Below are 13,868 nucleotides of genomic sequence, written 5' to 3' on the forward strand. Positions count from 1 at the left end.
CATTTGTTGAAAAGATCATGTGCTGATATTTGTGCGTCCTCGCTGCCTTTTCTTGCTCAAATAATTGCCGTGTGAAATAATGCACTGCGGGCCTTTTAATGGGTTCTGGGGTATTTAGATGAATGATAGCTTTCACCAAGGATGGGCAGTATTTCAAATAGAAGTATTTGAAATACGTATTTCAAATACTTTGTGTATTTTGCATTTGTATTTAATTACAAATTGGGTAATGTATTTGACGTGTGTATTTAAATACTAAAACGTGGGTATTTCAAATACAATTGTAATTAAGTACAATTTTTGTGGGCGAAAATACATCCCTCAAATTTATTGTCACTGTCCAGAGCAGGAAGAAAACTACGTTCTGCACCGAATACACTGTCTCTCAATCAAGCACAAGCGTTTAGTGACTTTGCGATTACGGTGCTAGTCCAGGGCAAGAATAGTGACGAAATCGGCGTTCACAGGCAGACTGGCTAAATAAGTGCCTGTGACAACTTGTGATGCTTTCCAGCCTGATTTCCATCCATATTTTTGCCTGGAACATTCTAAATGCGCGGGTCGTCCAGATTTTCGTAACTAGTATGAGTTGCAACAATAAAAAATTCTCTAGCTAGTGCTGCACGTCTTGGTCGTCTCGGTTCTTTGTTGGTCTATACCAAAATGTAATAGACAAAAAAAAGCTGCTTGAAGCTCTGTACTTTTTTCACCTATTACGTCCAAGGTGATTACATTTTTTTTTTTTGTGATTATATTTCTATTACGTTACTAGAGCCTCGCACACTAGCTCTCGAGTGTGCGATGGAAAAGTAAAATGAGATACCCAGAAACCCGTTGCAGGTGCCCTGAAGTCGCTGACGCAAATTTTGAGGAATGTATTTGGAAAAGTATTTGGAGGAGACTAAATACATTTGGTTGTATTTGTATCTTGTACTTAAATGCTTTTTTCGGAAATGTAATTAGATTTGTAATTAAATAAATTTTTGACGAAGTATTTTGTATTTGTATTTCGATACATATTTGCATGTATTTTGCCCATCCCTGGCTTTCACATTACTACCAGTACAAGAACAACAGAATATGTAAACAAAAAGTTTACATTAAGAAACGCTGTTCTTACAACAAAAACCCAAACACGGAATATGAGCTGAAGTGTGTGTGTGTTTTTAAAGCAACGCGTGTCGCATAGGACCTCATATTACATCCAGTGTGTGACGGTTTGTCTATCATGATATCAATGTCAGTTTTTCAATGATAAGAAGAAAACAAAATGAGACCTTTCTGGAAAGACTATTATGGTTAAATGGCGTATTTTTGTGATCGTGACGTTTATTGGGGCCTACATTGTAGAAATTATTATTTATAATAATAATAAAATTAAGATATCTTAATACGTAGTTCTTCAAGCTCTAAAATAATTTGTTGCTTATGATTAAGTTCAAACCCGCGAACAATTATGACAACCAAAAGTGTGCAAATTATCATCACTGATGCCAATTGCAGCATTTTAATTAACCAGTTATAAAATAAAAATAGTGTAAAATCAATTAAAACATCTGAGCTAATCTGTAAAATTGCATTAATTGTGGGTAAAGCATATGTGCTATCAAAGTCGCGACTTTTGACAATAGGCAAAACTTCCAAAGTCGTCGCGAATATCCTCCCAAACCCTAGAACATTTAGTTTGTTTAATTTTTACGCGCCGTCGTTTTGCCAGAGTCAGCCTTTCCAGTTCGAAGGAAAGCCTACCTGCTTGGACGTCTGCTCACTGCAGCTCACTTTGTAGGCGTTGGAAGCCGGTCAAACAGTAGTGTGTTTCAGTATGGCGTATAGGAGCCAACGCTAGCGCTGTGTGTTCCACACTGCGCGTGCGCAGAGCCCATAATTGAGGTCTTGGATTGGCGCATGGCGATGACGCGCATGCGCAACGTGGAGCACAACTCTCACGCAAACGCACGGGCTTGCGTTTGCTCCTACACGCAATACCAGAACTCTCTAATAAAGTATGCAATCCCACACCGGCTGCAGCACTACGTTGGGACAGTTAACCGCGGGAAGGCGGGCAAAGAGCTGGGGCGGTTTTCTCGAAGCGATGGTAAACCCATTTTGGTGAACCACGGTGCCTAGGACGGGAAAAGTACCTAGTTACTGTTATAAACGGCTGGATATAGAAGAACAATAAGTATTTTTGATTGGGCAATAAGATGCGCCATCTATCGGTGAAAAAAGCCAGTCGTTTTGTTTATCCTCTTTTTCCGCTGGTTGTCATCGATCTAGTATGGTATTTTGAGTCAAAATATAGTAATGTTGTACTTGAAGACCAATTTATTTGCTTCCGATGGTACGAAGAAATTTTAGCTACTATGCTAGAGTTTGTCGACGAATATTCGAAAATGTAACAAACTTTTCCTTCAATATGTTTCGCCATAAACAACGCATAACTTTCCCGTGTTTCTTCCAGTCTGGCAACGCCGGTGCTGTAGTCTCGTTTTCGTTCCTTGCGACGGACGTTTCTGCGATTCCTGCTGATCTGAACTGTTTGCCCTCTCTTCCGTTTGCCCAACCGATTCACCGGTGACGAGAAGCTAAGCTTCTCGTCACCGTTGAATTGCTGGCCACCGGGGATATGTAGAAACCTCAATGCTGTCGGCATACTGTCGGCGCACTGTGAACAAAAAAACAGTACAATGTCTCAGCTGTTCACCCCGAACGAAGACTTTATTGAGGATAACCCTTTTTCTCCGCAAAGTAATCGCTGCTCACGAGTTGGCGTGCATAGTGTAACAAATTAAACGTCTTAGTATAAATATGCACCAACACTCGTTCGCAAAACATTTTTTTTACTCACCGTAAAAACACTTGCAAGGCTTATGTACCGTCACGTCTTGGATCCCGGACTGCTGAAGAGTGATGATGCGTTCGCGGAATGCTGCCGTCGTTTAGTTTAGTAGTCCCTCTGAACTATCGCTTTGCTTGACGTGGTAATAGGTTGATGGTGAGTCATTAATATAACAGCCAGATCGAAATGAATGTTCAGCAGAACCAAGCAGAACTATTAGCCCTCATTAAGCGACGCCGCGGCCATTTTGCTTCTAGTTACTGCTCCTCCCTCGGCGCCCCTGCTCTCCCAGTCACGTGACCTGGAATTTCCCCTTTTAGGGACAATAGTTAACTTTAAACCACGGTTCGCGTTCGAGAAAACGGGCCCTGGAGGTGGGAATACACTACTCCAATATTTACGAGTCTTTAGCCCAGCGTGCGATCTCCTCAGCCCAGCAGGTGCACGTTCGTCGCTTCGGAAAGCGAGCAAATCACGCGCCATACGCACGAACGCTGAAAATGAAAGCGGCCAGCCCTTAAAAAAAAATAATTATTAACTTGCTACAAAATTTCTTAAGAAAACAGTGTATATACGGGCTACAGATATTCTGAAGAAAATGTATTCGTCTTTCTATCCACTGTCGCTTTTGTAGGCTTTCTATAGACCTTAGCGTATAGAGTTTGGATATACATTTTATTGAAATCGTATAAAAAAACAGAGAGAAATCTTAGCAACGTTTCTATCCTCTTTCCAACAACAAAGAATCAGTTCTTCGCAAAAAAAAAAAAAAAATTGAAATTTGGAATATTAATTTTACGTTTGTTACGATACATTCCTGGAAACACGGACTCGCCATTTGCCGTGTGCACTGTGGCCATCAAGTAAGAGGAGCTAAATAGACTTTCTCGGTCAGCGATAGTTTTCTAAAAGTTGTTTCATTCTGGTTGACAGCCTGTGCGACAGGGTACAGATGAACAGCGGGAGAAGCCTGCACACAAAGAACTGATCTACAGAAAGGTCATGCCTGACGCGTCGTAATAATTGGCATCTATCAAAAAGAAGCAACCATGCCAGATACCTGAAAGCTTGGGGTGAAGGTGATTCTTCGTGCGCAGTTTCTATGCAGTTTTATTTTGTTTGCGCAAGATCCGAACGCTAACAGTCGCCTGACGGAGGAAGCTTTTTTCTGCGGTCTCGACTGGTGCTAGTGCAGAATGGATCAGTAATACCAGCCTAATAGACCACCACAAAATGAATGAGGTTCGTCTGTTACATTTTTGGCGGTAAGTACGTATTGCACTTCTAAATTGCATTATGTAATCTTTTCACGTTTGTATGAAAAAAAAAAATGAAGGCTGCTTCTGAAAAGGTTGTTTTATTTCAAGTGGTGCATATCGGGAATCGCTGCTCTTTTTTAGTGATTGTCCTGATCTTTTGAAGTACAGTTGTGCTTGAAACAAGTCGTCGCAATAACAGTTATAACCACCAAAATACACCGAGCAAGAAGTGTATTAAAAACAGCCTCCACAAGGCAGGGCGGAGGTCCTATTTGAAATAGACCAACGAATATACAGCTAGGGAGGAAATGGTCAGAGAGATTCCAGCGTACAGAACACTTCGGCACGCTCTATGTCTCGTGCCTTGTAATCTGACACATTTTAGCTGACGTGCAATAGGTTGGATATAAATTATGAAGCAAATCGCGAAACAAATCGTAAAACGCTATTTTTCCTGCCGCTCTGTCCGGCTCTGTTGACCTTTCTTTGCCATGCTTCTTTCTTGCGGGAAGACATAATATCCGAGGCCTTTTTGCCTGCTGCTGTTATTATAGCTCCGTGACATACAACATGTAAAGCCAACGATTGAAAACCATGAGTAAACACCTGGCAAAATGTCTCGTGCTAACCCGAAAACTTCCAAACGCCGGGCGCGCATCGACGCGGCCGGAAAACTGGGGAGAACTACAAGTACCAGGATGCACCGGGGCAGCGGTGGCGTCGCGCAGCTCCTGGTGAGATCGGTCTATTGTGATCCCTCAACATTCTGTCGCGTCAGCGTTTTGGCGCGCCGTGGCGGCCGCGCTGGCGTAGCGAGAGGTGGCACTGCTTACCACTGTGAGTGGCTTCCTCCTCTCCCCCTTTGGGGCGATTTCCGTAACGAACCCCCGCACAAAGGAGATCGACGTGTCGCTCCTTGATTGGCCACTTCGCCCCCGCCGTTATCTTAAAACCAGCGGACAGCAGTATCTCCGCTCTCCTCTTCCTGGGATTCGGCGGCGGCGACAACGGGGAACCGTCCGGCGCACCGGTGAGCGTTTACCCCGTCCTTTGTACCTTTGTGAACTACCGTTCGGCCGTGGGCGATCTCCACACCGACGGCGTTCACCAGCTTATAGCCGCTGTGTTCTTGTTCTTTGTTTCATTGTAATTAAACAGAGTTTATCACCATTACCAACGTGACTGGCGTCTGTTTGCGCTCAACGAGCAGCATGCCACGCGAGTACGAACCCGCTTCGCGGTAGAGCGTCCCGCCACGAACGTGGTACTCCCAAATGCAGTGGCCCCAAGGAGAACAACAGCACATATGCAGACGTCACAAATACGCACGCCACGGAGCACTCATAACAGTAATTCGGTAGTGTTCACTACACTTGAAAGGCAATCCTTGAACGAGCACCATCCCGGAAGATAAAAAGATTACAAGTATGCTGCTTTTTTTTTTTCGCTTATAATATGCTATACGAAATGTGTTTCATGAGGGTTTGTTAGCTACATCTCCAGCTACAAATCAGTGCAAGACGCGATAATTATTTGTCACGGTTCAAAAAAGCAGCCTCCGGGGGTAGGCTCAAACTGGGTGTTACGCCGGTTCTCCGCACTGCATCTTCGATATTAGTCTATAGAAATTCTATAGAAATATGGTGACAGGAAGTTTATCCACACGTGGTTATAGAAGTTTGATAGCAGTCCGATCGCCTGTATACTCAAGACTTCGGTTGAAAAAAAGAAGTCTATAGAAAGCCTATTGAAAATTGTCGATACGACGTAAGTGCGCGCAGCAGCACCAAGAAGTGCAACGTCACGGCGCTCGTCGGTTTTACGCGTTTGCCATCACCGTGAATGCGTCGTGATTCGTGCTTATTATTTTTTTTTTTTTCAGTGCGTGATTCGAACGCACAAAGACGACGAGCTCCATGGTGCTGCACTTTTGGTGCTGCTTGACTGTTTCCACCGGGCGTCGGCTTCGCTGGGACTTGGAGTGAAACGGAGTATGGGAACCGATATTCGTTGCCTGTACGGCGTTACGTTCTGCCGATGAGATGGAGCTTCGCAGACTGAAAGCTACGACTTGTCTGCCAGCTCTGACAGACTGACAGCAAGACGAACCTGTCAGTCTGTTGCAAAACAAAGGGAGGAGGTATCGCCTCCCAACGCCCAGCTCTAGTTTCAACCTTCCACAAAAGTACGCAGAAATGCCGCAGACAAAAAAAAAATAATATGAAAAAAAAAATATTACGAGCATCTACGGCGCAAAACAGAGAACTGCCACACACTCGGGTGTTTTCCTTTAAATCTGTTTTGAATGGGCGCTGTATACGAACACGTTCGGTTTTTGTTTATCGGACTTTCTTAATCGACTCGTTCACACACTTGCGTTTCACTAAGACCGACTGAGACAAGACCGGTTTTTAAACATCTTGGGACGGCTTACACCCGCTGCGCTGCTGCCGCGCTGGTCGTAAGCTGTCAAGAAAGGCATAAAAAGCGTTTTAACCTCTCCGGTCTTAAGAAATCGCAAGAGTGTGAACGGGCCCCTGCCTGCAGCTCGCGACCGTTGCCTTTCGCAGTGCTTTGGATGCGCACGCGCAAGGTGCACGAGACGGCGAAGCGTTGTCGAAGCTTTACAAGTGGCGCGGCCATCTTTTTTTGCCCAGACATCGGCCAGACGGGGCGACGCATTAATGATCGAGCACGGGAGCACGCACCATCGGTAGAAAATAAATATCACTCGCATTTGCCGATGCACTGCAACATTTGTGGCTGTATTCCGCCATTTCATCAGATAAGGACTCGCGGGAGAAGACGTAAAACTGTTGCTCAAAAACTTTTAAAAATGTTTTTATTAAAAAAAATATACGGGAAGATCTATTGGAGGGCCTTTCGGGAATGCGTTAGCATGACCCTTGAAAACGCCGCACACGTCCCTTTTGGGAAACGCTAACGCTGACCCTTCACTTTTTTCTTGTGACTTTCCCTTTTGCTTGCTCTTTTTTTTTTTTTTTGCTGCCTCTTTTTTGTTTTGTTACGCGGTCAGTGTTAGCGTTTCCCAAAGGGGGACCCGTGTGTTTCTCAAGGGTCATACTAACGGATTCCACCAAAATCCACCAGTGGATCTTCCTGTAATTTTTTTCGCCCCCTTTTTTGTACTGTGTCTGTCAGAGTACGTCGACGCCCCTGGATACGGTCATCCATATCACTCGTCGAAAGCACCACATTTATACCACTCGTGGACGGAACCGCGTACATATCACTCGTCGAGTGAACCGTATCCAACGTTTTCACTACACACACGCATCATAGCCCACGCACCGCCAGTACGGAAACCCAGAGCGAAGAACAACCGGCGACGGCAGAGTGGCAACATAGCACGCCCGCATTCCACCGCGCCGCGGCGCGCGCCTCCTAGATAACAAAGCCGTAGTGCTGAATGAGATGGCGTCATCGGAGAAGGCCAACGCTAGGCACAGATCAACGTTCCGCTCAAACTTGACTTGAAGCCGAGCGCTGACGCAGCACTCGTTTTTCAATCTGTGTCCAGGGTTGTCCTTCTCTGATTGGGCCATCTCATTCAGCACTACGGCTTTGTTCTCTAGGCGGTGTTGCGCGGCGCCTCCTCCTCTCTGGCTCCGCGCCAGCTGTGCGCGTGACTTTGCCGAAAACGAAAGAGCTTGTTTTGACGAAAACTCGGCGGTGTCGGTCAGTTTGTCAGCGCAGGGGAGAGAGGGAAAAGTCGAAGCGTGCTCGCGTCAGCGCTTCCGACCAATGGGAGCGTCGGACGCGACAACTGACAAACGAAAGACATCGTCAGGTTTTCGTCAAAGCAAGCGTTAAAACAAAAGTGGCGCTGCACGTGTCAGTGACACGTCAATTGTCCTTTATGGAAGTGAATTTCAATTTTTGCATGATCGGATACCGACTATATAGCTATATCTGTTGCCGCTTTGCGTATGTGTATATGCTTTGCTTTTTTCCTGAGTAAAAACAGTTGGAAGTTAGCGTTTGTCATGTTTACTTTGTGTCCCCGTCTTTTTTGCTGTTTCTCTCTTGCTCCTCCTCTTTCTATATATATACATATATTATCGTAAGTATATTTGCACATTTCACGACGACTCTTTTAAACCAGTCTTGATTTTGGTTAATTCAATGATTAATCACGCGTTTTTTTTTTTTTGTTAATATTATTTGCGAAACCAGTGGTATATATTTTTCTTTTTTTTAATTTTCAAAACTCGAAGAGGGTTTTCCATCCACGTTTCGCACTACATTTTTTTTGGTCGAAGTCTTCGTTCCGTTCACTACTATTTGCAGTTCTCATGAAAATAGAAAGTATAGCTTTAACTTAAGTGTATCTGCACGTAGGCACATCCTTCAATGAGTATCTAGGTACGTACCTGAGGCGCGTCTTACCTGAGTAACTGTATCTTAGATACTCTGCTCAATTAACTTTTACAACCCTGGCAGTGAGCATGGCGTTTCACCGTGCTCCAATGCATAAAAACAACTTTTTTTTTTTAAGTTTGAACGATAGTAAGTATATTTTAAGCGTCGTCACCTGCCGAGTTTCATCCTTAAATGGCAGCGATTGGTTCTCCCAAGTGATTTGAGGAAGAGTCACTTCATATTTCTCAGGGTCAATTCAAGAAAGGCAAGATGTGGCTAGATACTCTATATATGTGGCGAGCCTCGCACATAGTTCCCCAGCCAATGCGAGTACGGAATCAGCCGATTAGGACAGCGAAAGAACGAATCACAAAGCAAGAGGAGTGAGCATTAATTATGACAGTGTGTCGGGTGCGGGAAGCAGCGATCAATCGACGCGCGCATCAGCCACCAAAGATGGCACTCACCATGGTTAGTGCGTTGCCGGCGAGACGACGGAATCCCCGCTTCCAGCTGCGGGAGCGAGACAACACAAGGTACTACACCGGGAGCAACAGGCGGTAACGAGACAGTAATAGCTGCGCATTGAGAGAGCGGACGCGGCGAACGGCTGCTCCTTGCTCGACGGCAACTTGCGCTGTTGCTGCGCGCGCGCGAGGGTCCGCCGTCGGTGGAACGGCGTCGTCGTCGGCGTGTAGTCAACTGCGGGGACTTTGTTAGCCGCTTCCCGCTCAGCGTAGCGTGTCTCGTGCCGCCTGGGTGACCGTGCGACGCCAGCCGCTTCGTAACGCAATTAGGGCCGCCGATATTGTCCTTTCCTTTGGCTTCGCTCCCGTTGCACCACGCGCCCAACGGCCGAAGCCTTGCAAGTGGCGCGGCGATCTTTTTCCCAGACGGACGACGAGGTCGCGGCGGGTGAGGGAGGGAGGGAGGCTGGCTGCACCTGTTGGTGATGTAGCTGATGCGGCCGTCCACCTGTTTGCGTGCGTGAGCTCGTTGCCTGTTCGGTGTGGTGACTGCGTATGCGTGCTCGATTTATATTTCATTGTTTGACTCTTGAGGAGTTTGGTCACCACAGTAGGCCAGTGGCCCGTACCCGTACGTCTGTGGCACCATGCAAGACATTATACACACACTTACACACGCAGATACACATAAATAAATAAAAACAATGGAACTGAAATGGGAAGGGGGAGGCAAAGTGACAGTCTGGTAAGCGCGGAGGGAACGCACAGAGTCCCTACAGAACTGCAATAATGTGCTCAGATGGGTCAGTTTGTACATTGCAAAGAGTATAAAGCGCAGAAAAAAAAAAAAAAAAAAAAAAACACGGACCGAGACACGAGACGACACAGGGCGCACTCTCAACTGAAGTTTATTTGTAAAAAGCACACGCTATCATTCCCAACGGGAACGCGCAATCATCAATAAATCCCTGCCCAGCTCACGTTTTAAATACTTATACTCGTCCGTAGACACGGCCAAAGACGTTTCGCTGACGCACTTGTTTCCCTAAGCCCTGATCTCAAAACCCTCGTGTAGTTCGCGTGACACCTCGTCTTTGTATTTTGCCAAAATTTGCCCCCAGGACTCCTTTACACTGATCTCGCCTTCCAGGCTGACTGTCGGCGCGTTTGTCAGTAAGCGCCATATCTGAATAGTGGGAGGCACTCACTTGATCGAATGACGTTTTAGCAAACGCCCACGTTTCACCGAATGGCACTTTAGCGAATAGTCGGACGCCGCAAAGCGGCGTTTTCGAGTAGCCCAAGCGGGTTCACATTTTTGTAATGAGCCGTTGCAGACTGTCGCCGCGAAGCGGCGTAAGCGCAGCGCGGTGCCCCGTTATTCGGTCAAATGTCGCTGTTCGCTAAAACGTCATTCGCTCATGTGATATGGATCCCAGAATAGTATGGATGAACGGTACGGTGACGCTCTGTGCGCGCAAACAGGGGTTAAAGAGCGCCATCACGGCTGTGTCGAAGTTCATCACACAGGGGAGGGAGACGCTGGTCAGGGCCACTTTCCGTCGGAGCGCCAAAGTGTCTCAACCTGCAGCTTTGAGCAACTGGGGAGTCCTGGTAACAGGGAGGGCGCTGGGGAATCTGCTCGGGACAGCGTATGCAGTGTGACGTTGTATAGATCTCTAGTGATGCAATGAGGCTAACTTGTGAGGGGTTCCATATTGTAGAACAGTACTCGAGCTGAGGAAGAACGAGCGCAGTAAAAAGGTTCTTGAGGGTACCGGCTCCGGCACCCCTAGAGGTTCGAGGGATAAAGCCTGGCATCCCCTGGCTCTTGATAACGCCTCGTTGATGTGTGTAGTGAATTCGAGTCGATGGTCGAGCGTAACGTTTGATGACTGCGGTGCAGGTCGTCGCCAGCAATGGTTAGTGCCGGTTGCTCATCAGGTTGTTGCCTGTGGGAGACCAGCATGGCAGAGCCTTTGGAAGAGTTGAGCGTAGGGGCTTCCCCAGGAATTAAAATTAAGGGGGGGGGGGGGGGGGGGGAGGGTCTAAACTTTTAGGGCGGGGGGGGGGGGGGGGGGGGTTAGAGGGGGCAGTGTGAATAGAGGAGTCGTTGCGAATTAAGGGGGTGCCTTCACAAAAAACAAAGGGGGAGGGGGGGAATCACTGGTTGAGCAGCAGAAGGTTTATCACTGACAAAAGCTAATTGTTGTGTGTATGTTTATACAGCAGGAAGTTAGTCTTCCTCAGTGGGCGTCTGGTGTCTCATCTGTAGATGAGCAATTTAGCCAGTGCGGTACAACCGCTAACCTGGGGTCTTAAACTTGCACCACGCAGTATACGAGGGACGTTCATGAAGTTCGTATTATTGTCACGAAGGAATAGAGATTCAGCACTCGAACTCGAGTAGAAGCTGAGACTTTGTCTACATGTTCGCCACCAAAAGTCACCCACTTTTTCCAGCGATGCACCATATGCCGGAGGCCATTGTTATAGAACTCCAAGTTTTGAGTGTTCAGGAATCGCTCCACTTCAGCAATCACTTGGTCGCCGCGTCCTTGAAATGCTTTCCTCTTATTTGGCCACACTAAAAGCGTCTGCGCCATTTAACCAAAGTGTCATAAACCGGAGCGTTGTCCCCGAACAACGCTCCCAGATTGGAATGAATATCCTTAGCATTGCTTCCCTTCAAATGAAAAAAAAAAAATAAAAAAATAAAAGATCACTGCATGTGTTTGGCACCGACGGGCGGTGCCATTCTGTTTCGACTACCTAGCGGCGTTCCGAGCTACTATAGCATGCGATGTTTCTATTGTGCGGAAACTAGAGGGACGCGCGCTCATGTTGATGCCCGTTTTGTTCCGTTTTCTTTTTCATTTTTTGTGCCGATAATACGAACTTTATGAACGCCCCGATACACGAACGCACGCCGGTACGATGCTCATCCAGATTGAAACGGGCAGCGGTGGGAATTGATATGAGATACCATTGGTGTATACGGACCAGGTCCTGTTGCAGCTCCCGATAGTGCCTAAGGCCTAGGGCAGGTTGTAGCAGTGTGACATCATCGGCGTAGAGAAATGGGGTAGATTTTAAGGAGAACACCAAGTCGTTCACGAAAACATTGAACAAAGTCGGGCCCAGTACGCTGCCCATGGGCACCCCAGATTGAACGTTTCTATGCCGGACGGATTGATTATTTTTATGTTTTAGCTGTTTCATTTTGTAATTTTTGCTCCTTTGTTCGTATTCGTTCCCGTTCCCCTCGCTTCACTCGAGTAGGCTGTTAGAGCCCCGAGCTCGGGCCACCTAGACAGAAAGCAACACCAACTAGTGCAGTCAAGGCCTGCAAACATTCTCTTCCATGAAACGTCACCATACTCGGACGATGCCAACTCAGCAATATGACTCGAGCCTGTTGTCGAGCGTCCTTCGACGCGTTCATTGGACAGTAGGCCCAAGCACCCGCGTTTGATATGTCTTGGTTCAATCTCACTGTGATGATTATAATAAACAAGCTTTGACTCCGTTGTAGAAAGCCGCAGCGCTGAATTTCTTACGTCGCCTACAGAGAGCCAACACTGCAGGACAAAGATTGGACACTAACGCATGCAGCGTCAGCGTTCGGCTGGAATTCGCGTTCGGTCCGTGAGAACACGAGCACTCGCCCAAGGCTGACACATTAACGCTCGTGACCGACGCGTGACAGGCGCGCCGGCCCTCATTAGGTGAATGGAGAAAACTCCGGACTTTCAATGTGTTGGCCCAGGCCTCAGAGATAAGACTTATGTTTCCAAAAACCTTTCTCTCTCTCCCTTTTTCTCTTTTTCTCCGTTGTTGGATCGGAATTCCTCGAACGCGTTCCTTTTAGGCCTCTGGCGTTGGCAGAACTGGAACAAACACGTGCTACACTCAATGATCGCCCACCTCGTGTTTTTTGCTCTTTTATTTTTCAACCATGAGTGTGCGTTCATTCTGGATTTTACAATATGGTTCACGCGTCCCCTCCCCCCCCCCCCCTCTTTACCCCCCCCCCCCCCCTTCCCCTTTTCCCTTTTCCGTAACCTCCACAGAACCCGGAGTAGTTTGCGCAGTAGTACGCAGAACGCGCATTCGCCCGGAATATCACTGGCGCATATCACTCGCAAATCACTGGCGCGGGAATACTGGCGTATTCCCGCGCCAGTGATATTCTGTAATAACCGTGGTAATGGTCTATGACTCTATATATATGTCTTAAATACAGACTGTGTACGCACGGCTCGTAATGAACTCCCAGTGGCTCCAGGATTAACGGTTTGAGTTGAGCTAGTTTGTACATGGTCATTCATGGTGGGGAAACAGCTTGGACACTATCGATTATACAGAGACAGGACAAGACACACGTGGCTTTGTGTGTCTGTGTCTTGTCCTAGCTGTCTCTGTGTAATCGTTTAGTGTTCAAGCTCCATAATATGTATTACCCTGCACTTGATGTGGGGCTTCCTTTTAATAATAAGGTCCTCTGCTCGCGCTTCTTCCGGTGGCTCATGTTAACAAAATGGTGCATAATAACAGGAAGACAAGGGAGTACACATGACGAGCGCTAAACTGCAGCTGAAAATGTGTTAAAAAAGCGAAGCCCCCCAGCAACAACCGCCCCCATCTCTTTAGGCGGTGGTTGTGGCTGGGCTTCCTTATTGGTCATGTCTTTACGTGAACAACTAAAAAAGGAAAAAAAAACATTTTTGTTGTACAACACAAAGTCGACATATCTTAGTATAAAATAGTTATTGATTTGAATAAATTACCGGGGCTGCATACAGTGCCATATATGACGCGAAAACAGACTTTTGAAGAACATTTCCAAAGGCTGTCTAGAACAAAATATTTTAAGCACTGGTTTATAGCCGCACCAACACCCTGCACGAAACGTATTTA

The 13,868-nt window shown here is 46.7% G+C and overlaps 1 protein-coding gene across 1 annotated transcript in view; it reads right to left on the reverse strand.

Annotated features, from left to right (window-relative positions):
* Window positions 1-12,104, reverse strand: part of LOC8042832 (guanine nucleotide-binding protein G(I)/G(S)/G(T) subunit beta-1) — a 38,383-nt gene extending 26,279 nt beyond the window's left edge. Inside the window, exon 1 of the mRNA XM_042290269.1 lies at window positions 11,952-12,104. Within this exon, the coding sequence (XP_042146203.1) occupies window positions 11,952-12,104 (153 nt within the window). The remainder of the gene's footprint in view (window positions 1-11,951) is intronic.
* Between the last annotated feature and the right edge of the window lie 1,764 nt (window positions 12,105-13,868).

This window comes from Ixodes scapularis, unplaced genomic scaffold (assembly GCF_016920785.2).
Source record: "Ixodes scapularis isolate PalLabHiFi unplaced genomic scaffold, ASM1692078v2 PGA_scaffold1__304_contigs__length_218370807, whole genome shotgun sequence".
Classification (NCBI taxonomy): Eukaryota; Metazoa; Arthropoda; class Arachnida; order Ixodida; family Ixodidae; genus Ixodes; species Ixodes scapularis.